Genomic DNA, 23,500 nt, shown 5'->3' with positions numbered 1-23,500 from the left:
TGCGATGCAGCCCGCGCCGCGCCTCCCTGCCCAGCCCCCGCTTGCTAATGGCGTATGCAGGCGTCTGCGCTGCTTCTCCACTGGGGAAGTTACCGTAGGGCTCGCAATGTGCGGGTTTTAATTATTTATTTTTCCTCCCTGTTATGTTGCCCTCTGTGCTTCCAAGGCTCGGCGCAGATTCGGCAGTGAGAAGGTTTCCTGGTGTTTGGAAACTTCTCTCTTTTTAAGACTCCCTTCCCGGGACGGAACTCCATCCCTCCCTCTTTTGTCCCTTTTTTGTCTTTTATATTTTTCCCTACCTCCTTTCGAAGACTTGGGTTGCTTTTCTGGGTGCCTGATGTCCTCTGCCGGCTTTCAGAAGTTGTTTTGTGAAATTTACTCGGCGTTTAAATGTTCTTTTGATGAATTTGTGGGGGAGAAAGTGTTCTCCCCATCCTACTCCTCCGCCATCTTAGCTCCTCCTCCTAAAAAGCCTCTTGACGAAAGTGAAAGTGGAGAGTGAAAAGTTGGCTTAAAGCTCAACATTCAGAAAATGAAGATCCATGGCATTTGGTCCCATCACTTCATGGGAAATAGATGGGGAAACAGTGGAAACAGTGTCAGACTTTATTTTTTGGGGCTCCAAAATCACTGCAGATGGTGACTGCAGCCATGAAATTAAAAGACGCTTACTCCTTGGAAGGAAAGTTATGACCAACCCAGATAGCATATTCAAAAGCAGAGACATTACTTTGCCAACAAAGGTCCGGCTAGTCAAGGCTATAGTTTTTCCAGTGGTCATGTATGGATGTGAGAGTTGGACTGTGAAGAAGGCTGAGCACCAAAGAATTGATGCTTTTGAACTGTGGTGTTGGAGAAGACTCTTGAGAGTCCCTTGGACTACAAACAGATCCAACCAGTCCATTCTGAAGGAGATCAGCCCTGGGATTTCTTTGGAAGGAATGATGCTAAAGCTGAAACTCCAGTACTTTGGCCATCTCATAAGAAGAGTTGACTCATTGGAAAAGACTCTGATGCTGGGAGGGATTGGGGGCAGGAGGAGAAGGGGATGACAGAGGATAAGATGGCTGGATGGCATCACTGACTCGATGGACGTGAGTCTGAGTGAACTCTGGGAGTTAGTGATGGACAGGGAGGCCTGGTGTGCTGTGGTTCATGGGGTTGCAAAGAGTAGGACACAACTGAGCGACTGAACCTCACCTCATCTCACCTCACCAGTATTTCTAAGAGTAGGATCAATTAGCATCAGCAAAGGAGAGTACAAAGGAGAAAGGTAGAGAGAAGGAGAGGCAAAACATAAAACTTATACAACCATGGAACATATGGTCCAACATACATTCTAACTGTAGATCTTCTTTCTTAACCTCACTTTTACATCATGAGTTACCATACTAGTCAAGATGAGGCTGGCTATGGTAACAAATAACCCTTACCATGGGAACAATCTGTTTTGGGGCTAACTTAATAGAGCAATATGTGTGTTCATTAGCAGGCAGCTTCCCTCCAAGCAGTCATTCAGAGGCCCAGGCTCCTTCCCTTTTGTTATCCCTCACAGCCTGAAGGAAGAAAAGGCACAACTACATCTTAGCCATCGTGCCCCAGATGTGACCCACATCACTTCCACTTACATTCCACTGATAACAATAAGGTGTTTAGCTTCATCTACATGCAAAGAGGGCTAGAAAATGCAGTGGCTGACTATACAGTCTTACCCAGCAATGATGCTACACTACGGAAGTGAAGTGAAAGTGAAAGTCACTTAGTCGGGTCTGACTCTTTGAGACCCCATGGACTATACAGTCCATGGAATTTTCCAAGCCAGAATACTGGAGTGGGTAGTTGTTCCCTTCTCCAGGGGATTATGACAACCCAGGAATGGAACCGGTGTCTCCTGCATTGTGGGTAGATTCTTTACCAGCTGAGCCTCCAGGAAAGCAAAATATTGAAGAGGAAGTATCAATTTGGTGGAAACTGATCTATCTTTACCCCTTACAAAATGAGCATTATATAAATCACAAGAACAAATATACAAAAGGGAGATAAAACTTACAGTTCAAGTGAACGATCTTATGCCTCATCTTAGAGGCAATTAGTCCAGATTTGACAGATGAACAGTATAGCTGAAATCTGAAAGTATCTTTTTCAAAGAGGACTTTGCCATCAGTCTCCAGGGCATTAGTCTCTGCTGTACTGATGCTGAAGCTGAAACTCCAATACTTTGGCCACCTGATGAAGAATTAACTCATTGGAAAAGACCCTGATGCTGGGAAAGGTTGAAGGTCGGAGGAGAAGGGGACGACAGAGGATGAGATGGTTGGATGGCATCACCGACTCAATGGATATGAGTTTGCGTAAACTCTGGGAGCTGGTGATAGACAGGGAGGCCTCATGTGCTGCAGTCCATGGGGTTGCAAAGAGACAGACACGACTGAGTGACTGAACTGAACTGAACTGAACTGAACAGGATCTGAGGGAAAGATGTGGTCTACACAAGAACTAGGGGTTTAGAAGTCAAAGTGAAAGCCAGGATTTTTGGCTTTGTAAGTAGAGCACAGACTTGTGGGATAAATAAAATCTACTCAAATTTTCAAGATTCTGTTTTCAGAATAAGAAAGGGCTTTAAAATGTGGACCCCAACAAAGGGAAGAGAGAGAAAATAAAAAGGACACATCAACAGTGAGGCCATTCTACTTATATCAAAATTATCTAGAACCAAGTTATTTATGATTTTATTTGTCTAACATTTGAGAAAACTGTGACTCTATGTAAAGTGATTTGACCATCACTTGGCTAACCTAAAATTTAAAAATTAAAAAAAAAAAAAAACTAAATCCTCTCCAGATGATTGGACTGAATTTCCACATCACTCACCACACTACCACTTGATCTAACTGTGCTTCATGCACCATTATAAAACTATTTATAGCAGTATATGTTTAAGATATTAAATCTTAACCTCCAAATTATAAAGCCACATCACATAGAGAAGCATTTAGGTTTACTTACAAACAAGTCAACTACCTGGAAATCAATTTAGTTGGAAAAGGGCACTGGATCAGAGCCAGGAGACCTTATCTCAAATTTTGGTTCTTCTGCCCCTGCAACATCACTGAGAACAACTAATTGTACTTCAAATCCTGACTTCAATATACAAGGAGGGTGTTGATCAAAAAACTCCAGTTAGTATGAAACTTTGATTCATGAATCCTATATGATATTATATTTTTGGGCACAGGCAAAATGGCTAACTTAAAATTAATTCTGGTACAAACCAGATTACCCTTTTAGGAATTTTTTTGGACCTCTGTCCTCATGCTTATTTCAAGGAAAATATGGATGACAATTTAAATGATCAATCCCTATACAAACGGTGCAGTCACATGGACACTGGAAAATCACTGAAAGATACATTTTCTTACATCCTAACCCAGGAACTCTGTAAATTTGAAATGTGTAATTTCAAATCCTAGTGGCTTCAGATGAGGTTAAAAAGTAAAGGTTGGATATTTTCATCACAACCACTGGATGGCAACAGACATTTACAGTGAGTGGGGAAAATCAATATGAAAGCCATTCTCGGCTTTACTTGGCTTTTTCTGCGTTTTTAGATATAGGATCGAATTTCCTACAGATGTTAGGGGGAGGTAAACAAAAGTGAATTTGAGAGCAAAAAAAAAAAAAAGATAACTTTGGAACACATATTCTGCTTTTGTAAGTGCTTTGCATTTAGAGAAATCTCCCAAGATTTCAGTGTTCAGCTGAGTTGTAAAAGAGGTACCAGCCAGAAGAGTTAAATCAGAATGCTGTGTTTACCAGAGTATGCAGGTTTGAGCTGAATTATTTATCAGTGGTAGTGAAATTTTTGATCTTGTGTAAGAAGATTAAGCTTGCTACTTCATTTGTCACTGGAAGCATACAGCTCAACCCCAGGCTGAGGCTTTCTCCCTCTCCCATGAATTTTCTAAGCTATGGGCAGAGGCCATCTGGAGGACTCCTCTGGCCCAGTGAGGTAGGAGACAGTGGGCCTCTGGGCTGGACACCTGGTATCTGTTAAGTGGAGTAAAATTCAAGCTTTGTTCTCACCCAGACCTTCCAAGGACAAAGCTAGTGATAAAAGCTGAGCTCTGCTAAAACAAAGAGAAAAGGTATCCACTCCTGAGGTCAAGGAAGACTTCCCTGTCTGCACAAGCGCAGAAGGCTTCTTGGGGGTTGAAAAGGGAGGGGACCCCAACCCATAATAAACGTGGACATGCACTCATAGGCCTCTGCGGTGGGATCCATCTTGGCAAAAAGTTGCACACTCATCTTGGGGAGGGTCCATGGACCAGCAGTATGAAGAAAGAAACAAGATAACGGGCCAAAGGGAAACAAAGACGGGGAAGGACTTTCCTATATCAGTGATTTACGTCCCTCTGTACCACGGTTCTCCTCGCTCAGGACACCCACACTCCTCTCCAGGTGTGTGTCTCCGCCTAGTGTCTGCCTTCCTGAGCTCCTCGGTGTCCGCACTCTCTCTGGGTGTGTATCTCTGCCCTGCTTCTGAGTTGGATAAACTGTTTTCCTGTGTGCTCTTTCATACGTTGTGCTGTGTCTCTAATAATAAATGTTGTACCTGCGTTTAGTGTTTGCCTCCTTGAAACATTCTTGCTTTCAAATAGTGGCAAGAGCCAGGGCCACTTTGCTTCTAGCCTCTGGTCCCTGGTGGTCTAGTGGTTAGGATTCTTGGTTTTCATCCAGGCCACCCAGGTTTAATTCCTGGGGAGGGAACTAAGATCTCTTCTCAGGACTGCTCATTGCTCTCCCTCCAAAATCACCAGAAGGCCCCAAACTACTGGGAACATGAACTGTTAGCTAGCTGTGTCCCTGCCCGCCCTTTGCAGGTCTTTGTTCTGGAGCCTCTGTGGGGTGGGAAGATAGCAGTAGCACCTCCAGAATAAGCCTGTAAGTCAGGTGGTGCTCACACTATCCCCCCTCCACTTCTCCTATAAGGAGGTGGACGTCTCAGAGTTGACAGTACAAATTTCATTCTAAATCCCACATATAAACCATTTAAAACACCTAAGCTCAATCAGGAGAAGGCAATGGCAACCCATTCCAGTACTCTTGCCTGGAAAATCCCATGGGCGGAGGAACCTGGTAGTCTGCCATCCATGGGGTCGTGAAGAGTCAGACACGACTGAGCGACTTCACTTTCACTTTTCACTTTCATGCATTGGAGAAGGAAATGGCAATGGCAACCCACTCCAGTGTTCTTGCTTGGAGAATCCCAAGGATGGGGGAGCCTGGTGGGCTGCTATCTATGGGGTTGCACAGAGTCAGACACAGCTGAAGCAACTTAGCAGCAGCAGCAAGCTCAATCAGAAAACCTGCCTGGCAGGATTCTGGCCCAGGCCCTGAAAAAGATGGGACACTTAAGAGAAAAAAACCTGACAAAGATAACTCTGAGGGCTTTGAGAGATCAGCCTCAACACAGTCCCTGGAATGATAGTTCTCAAATTCTGGTGTGCCTAGGACTTACTGGGGAGCCACTTAATGAGGCAGATTCCTCAGCCCATTCTTAGGAGATCCTGGAGGTGAGCCTTGGAATCTGTATTTTATCAAACAGTTTATGATGTCAATGGTCCCCAACTGCACTTTGAGAAACACTGTCTAGAAAAACAAATGTCTCCACTGAGTCCCTAATTCACTCTCCCTGCCACATGCCCTCAGTTTCCACAAGAAGAGAGAAAGAGTCCTGGATCAAGGCTTTCCTTGGCAGAAGAGGACCCCTAGGTCATTTAAAACCCAAAAGGACCATTAAAGAGATAAGGCTGACTTAGGAAGCACTGAGTAATCACAAATAACGATAATCAACTGCAGGCTTGAGCTGAAGTTCACTAGGGCCAGTGATATACTTGTTCCCACTTCAGACACCAGTTTGAGTGTTTGCCTTAAACTACCTTTTCTCTGACTTTATCCTCTGCTTTCTGGCAAGCTACCATCTTTGCTTGTTAGTATAATTTTGATCCATATTTGGAATTTCACTTTAGACTTTCTGAAGCTTTTGTGAGTTCCTGGCCCTTGCCAAAATTATACCTAACTCTTTTTAAAGAACCAACTTGCTGTCCCCCATCCCTGCCTACCTCACTCTATGTCCTATTTAACTTCCATAGGTACCATATTTGACCCTTATTCCAGCTCTGGTCTCAGTCACTCAAACATCACTGTCACCAAAACACGTTAATAACTATTATACCCCCCAATGCTTGGCCATAAAAATATACTAGATGTACAGCTCAACCTGGGAGAGAATATTTCAGAGCCAGCATTACCCAAATGGTTGATTTTCCTATAGTAGACATAAAAAAATTGGCTTCAGTGAATAAAGAAACTGCACTGAGGTTTAGGGTATTTTTCCTATTATAAATATTTTTGCATCTATTTATAATAATTATGGTGACAAAAACTGAAATATAATTTGAGAGATGTGGGAATAAAGTCACCCCAAATACCAATCCACTGTGTCAGTAAGTCCAATTAAGACAATCTTCAAAATAAACTTAAAATTCAGCCATTCCTCTTTATTTTCATTGCTACCTCCCTCTCCCTGTCATATCATGATAAAGACCAAACTCTGCACTGTGGCCTGGGCATGAAAAGGCACTGCCAACCTTGTTGCTGTTGTTTAGTCACTAAATCATGTCCAACTCTTTTGAGACCCCATGGGCTATATCCTCCAAGCTCCTTTGTTCATTGGATTTCCCAGGCAAGAATACCAGAGTGGGTTGCCATCTCCTTCTCCACAGCCCTTCCCAACCTAGGGACTGAACCTATATCTCCTGCACTGCAGGCAGATTCTTTACCACTGAGCCACCAGGGAAACCAACGACAACAACAACAAAACAACTCTAACCATGGAGACATTTTTTTTCAGTTTCTAGAACGCTCCCAGAACTTTCTTGCCTGTAGCTTTTGCATTGTCTGTTGTCCAGAATGTTTTAAAATAATGTCTTGCCATAGTTGATTCCTTAGTTCCTCCTCTCTGACCTTCTGATCCAAGTTCCATTACCACCAAGTACTCTCTCACGAGAACACATCATTCTGTTGATTTCTATTTAATGTCAGCTCCTCACCCACCCAAATGAAGCCCTGCAATTGGTGGATTCATGTCTGCCTTGGTCATCACTATATTGCCTGCATCAGACAGGCAGTATACCGTATTGACTGAAGCAAAGGAAGGAAGAATGAATTGAATTGATTAAGTCTTCCTTTGGTGGCGCTGGCATAACCTTGGGTAAAATTTATGTTATCTGTATTACAGCAGTGTTTTGTGGGGTTACAAAGATAGGATTCAGAAGCAGAGACCATAACTGTGAGTGCCCCACCCAGATTTAGAGGAAAGTGAAGTTAGCATCTGAAAGGAGTGGAGACTCCTCTGGAGTCTTGATGCTGAAAATTAGATGTACGTGGATTATAGTATCCAATCTCCATGACTGCATCAGTAAGCAAAGATGATTTATGTGAAGGATAAAGGGACTAGATAGAGAATCAGGATCACCATCTAAATAGGGTCATTATTTCTCAGAGGCACCAGAACATATGCCATTTGTGAACTCTTATCTCTACAGGCAGGTTGGACTTGGATCCATCTTAAGGGCTTATCTAAGCCCCACTCAGTGACAGACTTTTATTTTGGGGGGCTCCAAAATCACCGCAGATGGTAACTGCAGCCATGAAATTAAAGACGCTTGCTCTTTGGAAGAAAAGTTAAGACCAACATAGAGAGCATATTAAAAAGCAGACACAGCTCAGTCAGACAGGCATGGAGATGCTTCTGGAAGTAATATCACGATGGCTGCCCAAGGAGAACCCCAAGTTCAGTTCAAACTTTTTTTGGTTGGTGATGGTGGTACTGGAAGAACCATCTGACTGGTGAAGCGTCATCTGACTGGTGAATTTGAGAAGTATGCAGCTACCTTGGGTGTTGAGATCCATCCTCTTGTGTTCCATACCAACAGAGGACCTATTAAGTTCAATGTATGGGGTACAGCTGGTCACGAGAATTTTGGTGGACTGAGAGATGGCTATTACATACAAGCTCAGTGTGCTATTATTATGTTTGACATAACATTGAGAGTTACTTACAAGAGTTACTTACAAGAATGTGCCTAACTGGCATAGGGAACTGGTACGAGTGTGTGAGAACATCCCAATTGTGTTGTGTGGCAACAAAGTGGATATTAAGGACAGAAAGGTTAAGGCAAAGTCAATTGTCTTCCACCGAAAGAAGAATCTTCAGAACTATGACATTTCTGGCAAAAGTAACTTCAGCTTTAAAAAGCCCTTCCTCTGGCTTGCTAGAAAACTGACAGGAGACCCTAACTTGGAGTTTGTCGCCGTGTCTGCTCTTGCCCCGCCAGAGGTGGTCATGGACCCAGCCCTGGCAGCACAGTACGAGTACAATTTAGAGGCTACTCATACAACTGCTCTCCCGGATGAAGATGGTGACCTGTGAGAAAGTGAAGCTGGGGCCCAGCATCAGAAGTCTAGTTTTATAGGCAACTGTCCTGTGATGTCAGCGGTGCGGCGTGTTTGCCACTTTATTATATAGCTAAGCAGAACATGTGCTTAATCTTTGGATGCTGAAGGAGATGGATGGGCTTTGGAGTGAATGTGGCAGTTTAAAAAAAAAAAAAACTTTCATTTTTTGGACCTGTATATTTAGGTGGTTTGGAACACAATTGTTTCCTCCTTGAGTTTCAAATATAAGACTGCTATAGTCACACGACAATATTGAGAGGCGGGATCTTGTTTGTCACTGTCATTTCCATTCCTTTTTGTTTAGAATCAGAATAAAGTTGTATTTCAAATATCTAAAAAAAAAAAAAAAAGCAGAGACATTACTTTGCCAACAAAGGTCCATCTAGTCAAAGTTGTGGTTTTTCCAGTAGTCATATATAGATGTGAGTTGGACTATAAAGAAAGCTGGGCATTGAAGAATTGATGCTTTTGAACGGTTGTGTTGGAGAAGACTCTTGAGAGTCCCTTGGACTGCAGGGAGATCCAACCAGTCCATCCTAAAGGAAATCAGTCCTGAATATTCACTGGAAGGACTGATGCTGAAGCTGAAGCTCCAACACTTTGGCCACCTGATGCAAAGAACTGACTGATTTGAAAAGACCCTGACGCTGGGAAAGATTGAAAGCAGGAGAAGGGGACGACAGAGGATGAGATGGTTGGATGGCATCACCAACTCAATGAATGTGGGTCTGTATAAACTCCAGGAGTTGGTGATGGACAGGGAAGCCTGGCGTGCTGCAGTCCATGGGGTCGCAAAGAGTCGGACACGACTGAGTGACTGAACTGAAATGATGCCCCACTCTGTGCCCAGGCAAAATTTACTAGGGAGTTGGGTTCACTGTGTCTGAAGGACTTGACATCAAAATATTACAAAAACAATTTTGGATCTATATATACATCCTGTAGGTGAAGTGTCAAAAATATCTGTCCCTAGAAACAGTTTAAGTGCTGGGTCACCAAGATTTGGAGCAAATCTCTTCAAGGGTGAGAAGGAAACCTTCCCAGGGTCCTGAAGCCACGATTTAAAAAGCAGATCAATACGCAATCTGGGACAATGCTAACCTTGTGACTGTTGCAGAAGGAAAAACCAATAAGGTGAACTGCCTATCGGCAGCCTCATTCTGTGCTGCTAAATCAGGAGAATACCTTCTATCACTGGGCAGCATCTCATAAAAGTAACTTAATAGCTTTGAATAGTTTAAAATGGAAGGTTCAATGTCTCCATCTAAATATTTACACTGCATACATCCTCACAGAAGCCAGACTTTATCCAGCAGTTTCTGGTCCATCTTGTTGAAATCTGGCATGGGGGAAGCGGCTGTAATATTAGGGACATAAGTCTTTGGGCCAATTATGAAACCTGCATTGTGAAAGAAAGATCCTGTCCAAGAACCTTTATGGCCTGTTTTACTAATTCAGTTTCATGGAAGCAAATAAATATGGGACTAAAGTATATTAACTTTTTTTAAAAAAAGAATTACAGGAAGAAAAGTAAATGGGTCACACTTATTCTGGTTCTCTCCAAAATATTTTAGGACAGAAGCACTATCTAGTATATTAATAATAATGAAAACTAATAATAAACATCATAAATGCTAGGTCTTTTTCAGAAGGGCTCCATCTGGGAGTCTTCTTGCAAATCACTCCCCTAAGGAGATAAGCTTTTCCCTGCTACAGAGGGCTAAGCCCTGCAAGCTCCAGCTGCTGCAGCTGGTGCCTGCAGAGAGAAGGTGCAGAGGCCTGCCTCCCAGGGCATGGTATGGGATGGAAACAGCCGAGTGCCCCTCACTCTCTCTCATTAAAAAACACCATATGCCCAGGGCACGCTCACCAAGGTGTTTTTCACTACAGGTTGGGCTGCTTAGCTCATCTGCTTACTGAAAAAATTCTCTTTAGCATGCTTATTAAAAGTGCAAGTTTATGCTCATCCTGATGTTGCAGTTCTAGGGCAGGGGCCAAACAGGAACCTGCATTTTCAGTCAGCACTCCAGGAGACTATGAGGTACCCCGTGCTGAGGCTTTGGGATGCTCTGGGAACCACTGGCTTAAACCAGTATTTCTCAAACTGGGATCACTGGATGCCCTATTGAAAGTTCCAAATAGTTATTTTTTTACATTTTGCACTTTGTTTTTGATAATTTTTCAAATATTAAGAGCATCCTGGATAATATGGATAATTGTATAGCCAAATACTACTGCCAACACTTCCACTGAAGTTTTACAATCAGGTTCTTCCTCTAACTTGGTCTCAGGCCACTGAGTCTTTACTCAGCCTTTACTCAGATCCAGACCTGATCTGAATATCCATACCAGAGTGAAGCCTGAATGATATCCCTTCATTCACTCAGGAAGGGAGTAGAAGAAGGAAAGGAGCAGATTTTGACAAAGGACATCAATGTACTAAATGGGAGGTGGAGGGGGGTAGTCTATAGGATGTTCACTAAAGAGTGAGGAAGTGGACTTGGAGTCCAGAATGAAAGACTTCTCCAAAGCCTGGGAGGTGCTACACGTGAGGCAGTGGTTGAAAATCTGTGTGGATGAGAGCAAGAAAATGAGGGAAGAAGGAAGACAGGGAAAGGACTCAGGTCAAACAAAGGAATCGGAAGGAAGGTAGCAAAAGAGATTGGGGGAAAGGTCAGAGACTGAGGGGATAACTAAGAAGGAGAAACATCAGGGAGATAAAGGAGGACAGTTTTGAGAAGAGAACAGTCTCCATGTGAGCTAGTGGTGTCCCTGATTTTACTGCTAAAAGAAGTAAGTTAAAATAGTCTGTTCAATATGATATCACTTGTGCAATAAAAACCCATGTATACCAAAATACACAAAGAAAATTTCTGAAAGCAATAAGAACAACAAAAACAGAAGCCTGCAGTTATCTCTAAGACTTAGAAATGTAAGGTTGGATCAGGAGAACTTAAACTTTTTATTTTGCACCATTTCTTATGTTCCATTTATTTATTTTGAACATATATTATTTTCTCACTAATGTTTTAAGGACTGTTCAGCAGTACAACATTAAAGTATCCAGGAGAACAAGAAAGATGAGACTGAAAAGAGGTCTTTTAGTTGTTGTTGGTGACGTTCTTCAGAACAGTTTCAGGTCAGAATGTTAATACTGACTTCTATGGTCTAAAGCATTGCTTCTCAAGCCTTAGCATGAATAGGTATCACTTGGACATCTTGATAAAATGCAGATTCTAATCAGTATGTAGGTCTGGGAAGGAGCCTGACATTTCTAACAGGCTCCCACATGACGTCCTGGTGGCTGGTCTGACACTATGCTTTTGAACTGCAAGGAAAAGTAATCAGAATGCTGGGAATGGAGGTGAGTACCCAGAGACCACTACTTCTCAAAGAATGCTCCATAGATGATGAAGCCTACACCACACTCTAATAAAAGATTCTGTAATCAAATAGGTGGAAATATACTGCACTCCCACCCTGATGAGTCACATTGGGTATTAGTGTTTTATTGAGAATTTTTCATTTGTTTTCAACTAAGACATTCCTAAAAGGGTCAACCTTGCAACAGTGAAAATTTATCTACCCTGTGATGTTGAGAGGCCATCCTTGAGGGTGTGGGGAAGCAAAATAACAGGGGAGTAGGAGCTCAGGGGGTGCACAGAGAAGGGAAACTGGAATATGATGAAGCTCATCTGGTCTTCAGTGCAACAGCAGCAGAGGTCTCCGAAAGGTAAGAAAGCTTCATAAATAGACCTTGTCAGGACAAGCACATGCCAGTAAATAAAGCCCAGTGCTCCTTGACAGTATGTGCTATGATATTTGCCAAACCTCATTCTAAATATTTCTGGACCTTCCCAAAACTTAGCCCAGCACCAGCATTAGCAGGATAACTTCAAAGCCAGGGAGAAGAGCGTACTTGTGAATATATGAACATGAATGCATTTACACTGTCAGAGGCTTGAGGAAACCACAGAAGCTGACCTGACCCCACTGCTGTGGGGAGTCGCACTTGACTTGAGCGCAACCCTCCTGTCCACAGACAGTGATTAAGAACAGCCTGGGGGAGGCTGCTCCTCCCACCCGCTGAGGTGGAGCAGGTGAGACCAGAAGAACCCCAGGGCTCCAATAACCTGCTGGCAGCACCGAGTCATCTGCGCAGCACCGCCAGCACTCGGCTGCCTCAGAGCAACCTTTCAGACTCTCTTCATAGATAATGAGGCTGAGAGCGCCGAGTTTCAGTGGGAGACTGGATTTCAAAGGATCCCTCAGTGCGGAGGAGAGCAGAGGCTATTCACCGTGGTATGCCTTAATCGTTTGAAAAGACTGCCACTTTCTCTTTTCTAATGTCTAACGTGGCAGCAGAGGGTCCAAGCCATATGGGGCAACTTGCACAGAGATTAGAATGGTACCAGACTCAGCTGTAAAATATGCTCTGAAGCCTTTGCATTCACAGCAGTACTTTTCCATCGCCTTAGCTCTTTATTGGATGTTTGGTCGCTCGGTCAGTCCTGCTGCGGTACTTGTCTCTCAAATATACTAATGAGGGGAATGGGCCTGCACAATACCATTCTCTCTTTATTAGACTTCAGATTTCCTTACTTTGGAGGATAAATATATTCGAGCAGCACCGTGCACATGTGACCATTTCACTATGGGGATGCTAATTAGGGGATAAAATGGAAATACATGCCTGTTACAGTACAGTGATATGAACCCATACTCTGAATGACTCAAGAGTTCCTGCTTCAAGCTCCCTGAAAGCTGCAGGGCCCTGTCCCACCACAGTCAGAGTGGTGGCAAAAGAATCCAAATTAGTTCTAATATTCGTGCAACAAATACACATTTCCACTGCAAAGTCTGTCACAGAAGAGCCTCCCTATTGCACACACTAAATATACTTTAAACTCTCAGGGATGAATTATTTGGGATATCAGGAGTCAATTATGTCAGGGCCCACGTGATGCCACGTGTCTAGGCCACCAGTAACCATGCAGCAGGTTATCTTTTCATTGCATTCCTCCTGTTTCCCCCTTTGCAATGTGTTCATTTTAAAGAATTTAGAAGCGAGCTTCCAATCTATAATGAGAAAGATTTTGTCCTCTATTTTTATATGAGGCACTTTAATTGCTACTAACATTGAAGTTAGCATATAAACAGGAAGGAGGGTGTTACCCTCAGAATCATTTATCCCTAAAAAGAAAAATACTTCTAAAAAAAACCCCACAAACACACACACAAAGCAGAGGAGATGGGGGAGAGGGGACCTTGAACAGAGCTGTGCTTTTAGGGTTTGTTTACAAGTTCTCCCCAGGATCTGGGGAGAGATTCTGTACCTTTAATGTAGCCCCATTAACTAGACTGTGCAGTGCCTAATTTATTACTGTTCACCTGACTTTAATTTCCTTCCTGAATTCCATAACACAGCTGCAACCTGGTGTAGAGGATGACTTGGGGGTAAGAAAGCCCGAAAGACGAAGTAATGACTTCCATTTTTTCTGAATTTGAAGACTTCATTCAACTTAAAATCTCTCATAGGGAAAATATAATGGCCCGATTAAAATAATTCTAAGTAAAAAGTGACTTTAAAATTAGTCACCTTAGGTCTTACTGTGGGACAAGAAACTCTGTTGTTGTGGTTGCTTTGTTTTGGTAAGAGAAAGGATGGCACTGAGATCCTCTTGGTCCATTTAAGAAGAACTTTTGGTTGGCAAAATGGAAGTGCTAATGCTGGGTTTCAGCACCTAGCGGGACTGTAAGCCCACTCTATCACTGAGGGAGTGGGAAGCTGGAAATGAGCCTTAGACAATAACAAACCCCATCCCATCCCAAGTGAGGAAATCCAGTCCTGGAATGAAAGGAGGGACACATTCACTCCATTCAGGAGATCTTGGAGTGTCCACAAAACTGATTATTGGAGATGCTAGGGTTCAGCCAGCCAGGCTGAGCTTTGCCATGGAAGTCCCAGCTAAGAATCGGGATCCTCTCTTCTTCTCCCCACCCTCTTTGGAATGGTTCTTGGCCAACTATTCGACCAATCAGGACCTGACTACAGGGCTGAGCCAGACCAACGCCCCTCTGTTGAGTATCTCGGCACACCCAGGGGTAGAACTGTAAGCAGACAACCTACGTGAATCAAGAACGCTGTCACTTTACCTTTTTGCTTATTGAGAAACAGCAGAGGGGGCATGACGCCAGGCCCCCGAAGCCCGGGGGCCTTTGTGGCCTCGGAGCTTTGGTCGGAACTCGCTGCTTCCACGGGTGTCCGTGGCGCGGTGGGCCCCTCGGGGGCGGGGGCTGGGTCTCCGGAGGGCAGCTCCGGGCCGGCTCGCGGGCCAGCCGAGGGGAAACTGAGGAAGGGCTCCTGCTCTGCCAGGCCCCGCCGGCTGGGGGTGCGCTCCTCGGCCCGGGCGCCCGGCTCCTCCCGGATGGCGTCTAGGGCACCTGGTTTCATCGGCGGCGAGTCCTGCTCCCGTTTGGGGCTCTCCTCTGAGGCGGAGGAGGCGTCGCACGACTCGATGATGAGCTCGCTGTCCAGCTCGGCCTCACGCTCCTCCCTCAGGAGACTGTACTGGATCGATGGCGAGGCCGGCGATGGAGGCGGGCCGCCCACGTGACCAAAGGTCACGTAACCCGAGGGCAGCGCATCCTCAGCGGCCAGCGGGTCCTCGGACACCAGCTCAATCTCTGAGTCCCCTGACTCCGCGCTGCTGGCCTCGTGGTCCAGGGGACTGGGGATGGTGGGCAGCCCAGACCTGGCCTTGGCCTCGGGCCTCTCGGCCCTCTGGCCCGCTGGCCGTGGGCTCTCCGTTGTCTCGTAGGATAACCCCTTTGCTTCCTTAATGGCAGTGATCAGCTCATCCTCGGAGATGCCGCATTTCCCCTGGGATTCTGCAGCAGACGGTTCTGTCGTCCCACAGAGCGAAGAAACGCCAAAGAGGCACACACAAGGACAGACAGATGAACAGGGAGAGAAGAAATAAAACAAAATTCCATTAGGGGAGATATTTTCTCCTTGCTTAAAAAACACATATCTTATTAGCCCCCAAAATAGTCTGTTTCCAGGGCTATGCTAGAAAGGCCACCTGAACTAAAAGGCTAATTACTGTTAGGGCCCAGTTAATCAGTGTTTCATATACCTATACCTTAATTTAGCTATTTTTAAAAATAACCCAGCAATTTCTTAGCAGTAGCACCTGGCTGATTTTTCTGTTTCAATATGGGAAAGATTCTAGAAGTCATGGTTTTAATTTCTAATCCGCCTCTCAGGGAAGTTTTCTAGTATCACAGATTTCATCAGATAATCCGATGTATGCTTGTGTGCTAAGTCGCTTCAGTCATGTCCAGTCTTTTCAACCCTATGGACTGTCACCTACCTGCCAGGCTCCTCTGTCCATGGGATTCTTCAGGCAAGAATACTGGAGTGGGTTGCCAGGCCCTCCTTCGGGGATCTTCCCAACCCAGGGATCAAGCCCACGTCTATTATGTCTCCTGCAGATGGTAGGCCTGTTCTTTGCCACTAGCACCACCTGGGAAGCCCCAATCTGATATATATAACTCTCTAATTTGGCCCACCAGTGACTGTCAACAAATCTGTAATAACTCCTTGTCCATGAACTCCTGTCCATGTCCCCTGCTTCAGTAAGACAAAGAAAGCTAATTTGGATCCTTATGTACAACATGCTTTCCAACCTTCACATTTTCCATAAGAATCAATACATTTATTCTTTTTTAGTGAAAAGTGTAACAAAGTGAAGCAATATAAGGAATAATTTTTTGCCAGTTCCACTAAACAGGCTGTGCAGACTACCATACTGCACAATCCCACAGGGCTTCTAATGGTAGAGTCCACTGTCATTCTTTTTTCATCTCTTCACCTCCTCTTGAGAACAAAACCCAATAGTCACATCCTCTGGTTAAGTGTCTGATGTATATTCAGATGGCCCCCAAACCTCATGAGCAATCTTACTGATATTTCTCTCTCAGCTGAAATTACTTGGGATGGCCATGACAACAGTTTTCAAGAGCTCAGTTTTCCCCTTGCCGATACAAAAGGGCCTTATCTCAGAATATCCTAGACAGTGATTTCTGGCCCTTTTGTAAGCAAGAACTACTTGCCATTTCTACAAAGCTTTGAGGTCAATGGGAGGGTAAAGGGTAGACTATCAATAGCTAAGTAATTTGTCACTTTAGGACTATGGGTGAACCCCAATGGATAAAACAGTTTAGATTTGTCTAATTCTCTAAAAGCTGAAATGATTTTATCCTTTATCCATGTGTCATTCATTCATCTATTATTTATTGACAGCCTTTTATGTGTTAGGCTCCCTTATAGGCACTTAGGATGTATTAGTGAATGAAATAGGAAACAAAATCTCTGCTTATATCTAGTGGGAGAAGACTATAATACACAAATAATGCATGTAGTAAAAAAAAAGTATATAGTATGTTAGAAGATGTTAAGTGCTATGGAAAAAAAATAGAGTAAAGGGCTCAGGGTGACTGTGACAGGATAGGGATGAGTTTGTAATTTTAAATAGGGTAATCAAGACAGGTTTCATTGAGAAGGTAATCTATATTCAACACTTGAGAAGGTGAGCAAGTGATTCATGGACATATCCAGAGGAAACGCATGCCAAGCAGAGGGAACAGACAGTACAAAGGTCTGGAGGTGGGAGCTGCAATGATCTAGGTATCAAAAGAAGGCAGTCATGTCTAGGGCAAAGTGAGTAAGGGGGCAGGAAAACAGGTAAATAGGAAAAGAGGTAAAATGCTTTCAAGGAAGTGGGGTCATCATGTAGGATCTCATCAGGCTTTTATTCTGAGTGAAATAAGAAGCCACTGGAGGATTTTGAGTAGAGAAGTGATATGATTTATGTTGTTTTTTTTCAGTAACTTAAAACAACAAGAACCTCATTATCTCACACACAGTTTATGTGTAAAAAGATTTACTGCATGATCCTTAACTCTATTTTTATAGAAGTTAGTTCCTTAGTAAGTTGTGCACCTGTGATTTCAAACAGCATAAAAGTGTAAAAATCACATTAATTTGCAATGATAGGGCGGAAGAAGGAGGAAGAAGATGGGAAGGAGAGGCCAGTGTGCATGAAGGAACAGCCCAGTGTGCATGAAGGAGCAGCCCAGTGTGCATGAAGGAGCAGCCCAGTGTGCATGAAGGAGCAGCCTGGGCCTCCAGAGCACTACCACCAGCAGCAGCATCACCGCTCCACTTGCTGAGATTTTCTGGGTTACAGGCACTTCGCATACAGGGCTTAGAGTCTAGTGGCAACAGGCAAAGTGATGTGTCCAAGATCACTGTACTGGTTTTTCCATCTTTGCCTCCTTGGACTTATTCCCACCTTTCTCTGTCCTGTTCTCTGTTCTGAGAGGCTGACCTTCAGGTATTACCTGGAATTCCTTCCTCTCTGATTTCTGGTTGGTTTCAGCCAAGCAATCACGGAAGAGGTGGAAGGAAGAGAATGTTGGGGTATTTATACCTCTTGCTGTTTCTGAAGCTCCAGGCTTTGGGAATGCTGTTCCTTCCCCTTCCTGCTTTGGGTCCAGGGTACTAACAGATCCTTAATGTTGCCAGTCCTTGGGTGCTTTACCATTTTTTGTTGGTTCTTTTAACTGTCTTTAAATGTCTTTACATTTGTAAATAGCCATTTATTTAAACCCTCTTCAGTTACAACTTTTGAGTGTGTCACTTTTGTTTCCTGCAGGACCCTGAATGATATAGCCACATGGTTAGAAATGACTTGGCTTAAATTTGAACCCAAGTCTTTATGTTTCATGCATCTCTCACTATATCAGCCCACATCTGTTCAAAAAGTGGGTGGGGGTCTGAGATAGGACAAATTATATTTCAGAAAATGAGAAGAGGAAAAATGAGCTAGATAACCACATGCAAAAGAATGAAGCTGAACCCCTACCTCATGTCATATTAAAAAGTAATTCTACATGGATTCAATCTAAATGTAAGAACTAAAATCAGAAACTTTAGAAGAAAACACAGAAGTGAATTTTTATGACTTTCGATTAGATAGTGGTTTCTTAGACATGACATCAAAAACATAAGCAACAAAATAAAAATACACAAATTGGAATTCATCAATATTAGACATTTTTGTGCTTTAGAGGAAAACATCAAGGAAGTGGAAAGACAATCCAGAGAATGGGTTACAAATCATATACCTTATAAGGGACTTACATCTAAAATCTATTAAAAATTATTATAATTCAATTATAAAAAGACAACCCTAGGCAAATAATCTGAAGAGACATTTCTCCAAAGAGCATTTACACATGACAGAAAAGCATACAGAAATATGCTCAACATCATAATTCACTAGAGAAGTACCAATCGAAACCAATGAGTTACCACTTCGTACCCACTAGGATTCCTAGAATCAAAAAGTCAGAGAGTAGTTAAGTGTTGAGAAGGATGTGGAGAAACCGGAACACTCAGCCGCTGCTGGTGTGGACATAAAATGATACAGTGGCTTTGGAAACTAGTCTGGCAGTTCCTCAACTGTTTAGAGTTCCATATAAATCAGAAATTCCGCTCATAAGTAGAGAATTGAAAACCTATGTCCACACAAAAACTTATACACTGTGTTCATAACAGCATTGTCTGTAACAGTCAAAAAAGTGAAACAACCCATATCCTACCCCCAGTACCAGGTACAGTGCCTGGCACACAGGATGTACTCAACAAACAGAGCTCATGAGAGAATTAGCTCAATTGTTAAAACAATGGTTCTTTTTTTTTTCCCTAAGGGTGACTTTTGGTCCTTTGGTCTTGCTTTGTTTATGTTTTTTTAATTAATTTATTTATTTGACTGCATTAGGTCTTAGTTGCAGCATCCAGGCTTAGTTGTGGCACTGGCTCAGTAGTACAGTGTATGGGCTTAGTGGCCTCATGGCATGTGGGATCTTAGTTCCCTGACTAGGGATTGAACACATGTCCCCTGAATTGGAAGGCAGATTTTTAACTACTAGATGGCTGGGGAAGTCCCAGAACAGTGGTGAAACTGTTTTTGAGTTATGTAAACATAAATCTGATCCTGCAGCTCTTCCCTTCCTTCTCCTCACTGATTTTGAGTGGTGTGTGGCTCAAAACTGCCCTCAGAAACTTTGACTTAGTAGAAGTTAAGTCTTGAGGGGGCCCAGGCATCAGCGTTTTATAACTCCAAAGGTGATTCTAAAGATCACATCCAGTTAGGGTTGACAGATTCAGCAAGTAAAGATACAGGATACGTAGTTAACTAGGACTATTTGATAAACAATGAACTTTTTTTTAGCATAAGTATGTCCTAGGAAATACTGATATTTTTATCTGGCAACCCTCTCTCCAGCTGAAAACCACTATGTTAGAGCATTCAGAAAATAAGGCTTGAGGATGTTGGTTTATTTACTCAAAGGTAAGAATGGTAGGGGCTTCCCCAGTGGTTCAGACAGGAAAGAATTTGCCTGCAATGCAGGAGACCCGGGTTTGATCCCTGGGTCAGGAAGATCCCCTGGAGAGGGGAATGGCTACCCACTCCAGGATTCTTATCTGGAGAATTCCATGAACAAATGAGCCTGGCAGGGCCACAGCCCATGGGGTCGCAAAGATTTGGACACAACTGAGTGACTAACACACAAGGATGGTACCAGTGGAGTGTGGGAGGAAAAGGTCTGGTAAGTTTCATGTTAGGCAAGTAAAAGTACTACTTTCAAAAAAAAAAAATCATCTTTCTTGTGAGTGAAATGGGACTCAGTAGATATTGTAGACATTACCCTCCACTCTAAAAGTGAACTAAAAGTTTAACAAAGTGCTAGGAGAAATCAGGGGAAATTTTAGAACAAAACAGAAGTTTTCCTACCCTTGTTAAAAACGTACGGGTTTATGTCAAGACTGACACTGGGCTTCCCAGGTGGCACTAGTAGTAAGGAACTGCCTGCTACACACAGAGACTTAAGAGATGTGGGTTTGATCCCTGGGTCAGGGAAATTCCCTAGAGGAGGCCATGGCAACCCACTCCAGTATTCTTGCCTGGAGAATCCCATGGACAGAGGAGCCTGGTGGGCTACAGTCCATGGGGTCACAAAGAGTCAGACACAACTTAGCACAGCACAAGACTGACACAGCAAAGCTAGAGAGTCATTGATAATTAAACAGAGTATAGAAACTGTGAAGGTTAGAACCAACCAGCATGGGAAGATTATGTTTGCTGCTGCTACTAATTACGATGCTTTCATTTAGAAGGAAAAAAAAGGAAGGTGAATGTGGGCCATCAAGTCACAGATGCCAGGGTCCAATTATGAGCAGTGCTGACATTCAGCCCTTCCCTTTGTTCCCAGCTCATTCTCCACTTGTCATCCAGAAGGATCTTTTAGAAACACAAATCTGATCCTGCTACTCTTCCCTTCCTTCTCCCCACTGCAGCCACATTGACTTTCCAGCTGCTCCTACAACACTTAGGATGTTCTCTGGGCCTCTGCACTGGCTGTCAGCTTAGCCTGGCACCTCTTCCTTGTGTCTCCATGGCTTGTTCCCTCACCCCATTCAGGTCTCTGCTGAAAACCACTGGCAAGGAAAAGCATTTCCTCATGACTGCCCCCATCACTCTCTTATACTCTACCTTGCTTTATCATTCTTCATAAGCATTATAACAACCTGATAGTATATCATTTACTTATTTGTATGTAAGTCTTGTCAATTAAAATGCAAACTCCAGGCATGCAGGAATCTTATGTTTCACCACTATAGCCAGAGCAGTGATTAAGCAATGCTTGACATGGAGTAAATGGTCATTACATGTTTGTTAAGTGAAACAATGAATGAATGGCATTCTTTCCCAGATTAAAATTATCCAATGGTTTCCCAATGCGTTTGGAACAAAATTCAAATTCTTTGCTCTTGCATGCGAAGCCTTGAATGCTCTAGGCCCTGTCTACTTCTCCAATTCTGTTCTGTCTCATCCTTCTCCCCTGCTCCTTTGTATCATCTTTCAGTTCCCAAATAATAGAGCCTTGAGGCCTGTGCCTTAGTTGACCTCTAAACCTGGGGTCCCTGTTAATCCCTCTCTTTGAATTGTGGTCTTCTTCTCATTTAGATTTCAGATCATAGATTACAGATCTCAGGTCACAGAGGCCATCCTTGACCTTCTCACACCCAACATTCTATCACTGTTTACAGTGTTCACACTCCATGAAATTACACTATTTATGTGCTTCCTTTTACTGACGTCTCTCACTAGCAGTAAGCTCCATGAGGGCAGGGACTTTCTACACCTTGTATACTGCAATGTGTCTGGTGTCTAGCACATGTCTGACATATAGAAGTCACTCAATAAGCATTTTGAATAAAAGAATAAATTTGCAAAGTGGGTAGGAGAATCACAGACCTCATCGATGCAAGGAAATAAATAGCAACAGTAGTTTTCAAAGAGTTTGAATTGATTTACTTTGTATTGCTATTTCTTCTTAAGGGACATGGGTGGTTTTATCATAGCCTTTTGATTATTCATTATCTTTTCTGAAGATAACACCTCAAAGAACATCCATGACCACCATAATATACTTCTAGGTATGCGTGTCAGAAACAGCATGCTGCCGACAGATCAATGTTCTGGTGCCTCAGGGCACTTACTGTATTTTTCTAAAACATTTCGCTTGTATTCATGACTGATCTTTACTTAGAAGACACTTCCAATTTTGAGTTGTAAGAATTTTTACCTCCATACCTCAGGGTATGTTATTTAATATGATGAAAATAATTAAGTACATTGGAGAAAACTGCAAAATGGAATAATGTATTGGAATTGAAGAAAGTATATTAGACTCCTTGATTAAGATTAAGGGTCTGTAGCTAAAACCTTCCTAAACTATAACTTCTCCTGATTCATGATTCACATAATTAGAATTATTCCCCAGAGTTAGTTGATAATTTCCATATTTATTAAACAGTGATAAACTGAATTCCTTTTGTTTAGGATGATTGCTTTTTCCTCAGTTTCTATGTAAGATTATATGTAATTCTTGGTGTTTGTCTTACCAGTTAGCACTGGAAATGGCAGACAGAATTGAGACCCAAGAGATGAAATAAAGCCCAAATCCTCCAGTGTCTATGGGCATAGGGTCTCATAGTACCAGGGGCTCACAAGATGAGAAGGGGGTTAAGGTAACCTTTTGGCTCAGCTGGTAAAGAATCCGCCTACAATGCGGGACACCTGGGTTCAATCTGTGGGTGGGAAGATCCCCTGGAGAAGGGAAAGACTACCCACTCCAGTATTCTGGCCTGGAGAATTCCACGGACTATATAGTCCAGGGAGTTGCATAGAGTCAGACGTGACTGAGAGACTTTCACTTTCACTTTGGGATAAAAAGAATAAGAAAAGCCTCAATGACAAGCTGACTCCTCCTATCTCTTTTGTTAATTTTATTCTTATGTGTTGTTGTATGACTCAGGTGTTATGATGTGGGGGGTATGTGGAGAGGGGAGCTGACCATCAGAGACAATTGTGTAATAGGACAAGGACTTTCTCTTTCTGGAATAAATGTTACTTAGAATGTTTACTTGGAGTAATTGCAGAGAAAACCACTGTCCTATCCCATGCTGTCAAACAGGCACCAATAGATCATAAAACTCCAAGATCATGAGAGCCAAATCTGATTTTGTCTTCTCTTCAAGATGCTCCAGAACCTGAGTCATGACAACTAAAGGAAAAAAAAATCCCTCATAATTAATGAACCCTATATCAAGTCTTGAGAGTCCCTTGGACTGCAAGGAGATCCAACCAGTCCATTCTGAAGGAGATCAGCCCTGGGATTTCTTTGGAAGGAATGATGCTAAAGCTGAAACTCCAGTACTTTGGCCACCTCATGCGAAGAGTTGACTCATTGGAAAAGACTCTGATGCTGGGAGGGATTGGGGGCAGGAGGAGAAGGGGACAACGAGGAGGATGAGATGGCTGGATGGCATCACTGACTCGAT

General features: G+C 43.1%; 1 protein-coding gene and 1 pseudogene across 1 annotated transcript in view; one reads left to right on the top strand and one right to left on the bottom strand.

Moving 5' to 3' along the window:
• The window catches only part of RTN1 (reticulon 1), a 129,230-nt gene that overhangs the window by 102,840 nt on the left and 2,890 nt on the right, over window positions 1–23,500 (bottom strand). Inside the window, exon 2 of the mRNA XM_010847671.1 lies at window positions 14,677–15,426. Coding sequence (XP_010845973.1) covers window positions 14,677–15,426 — 750 coding nt within the window. The remainder of the gene's footprint in view (window positions 1–14,676; window positions 15,427–23,500) is intronic.
• On the top strand, window positions 7,810–8,661 carry LOC104994181 (annotated as a pseudogene).

The sequence above is a fragment of the Bison bison genome, unplaced genomic scaffold (assembly GCF_000754665.1).
Source record: "Bison bison bison isolate TAMUID 2011002044 unplaced genomic scaffold, Bison_UMD1.0 scf7180017864254, whole genome shotgun sequence".
NCBI classification, from domain to species: domain Eukaryota; kingdom Metazoa; phylum Chordata; class Mammalia; order Artiodactyla; family Bovidae; genus Bison; species Bison bison.
This window is presented reverse-complemented; position numbering and strand designations above follow the sequence as displayed.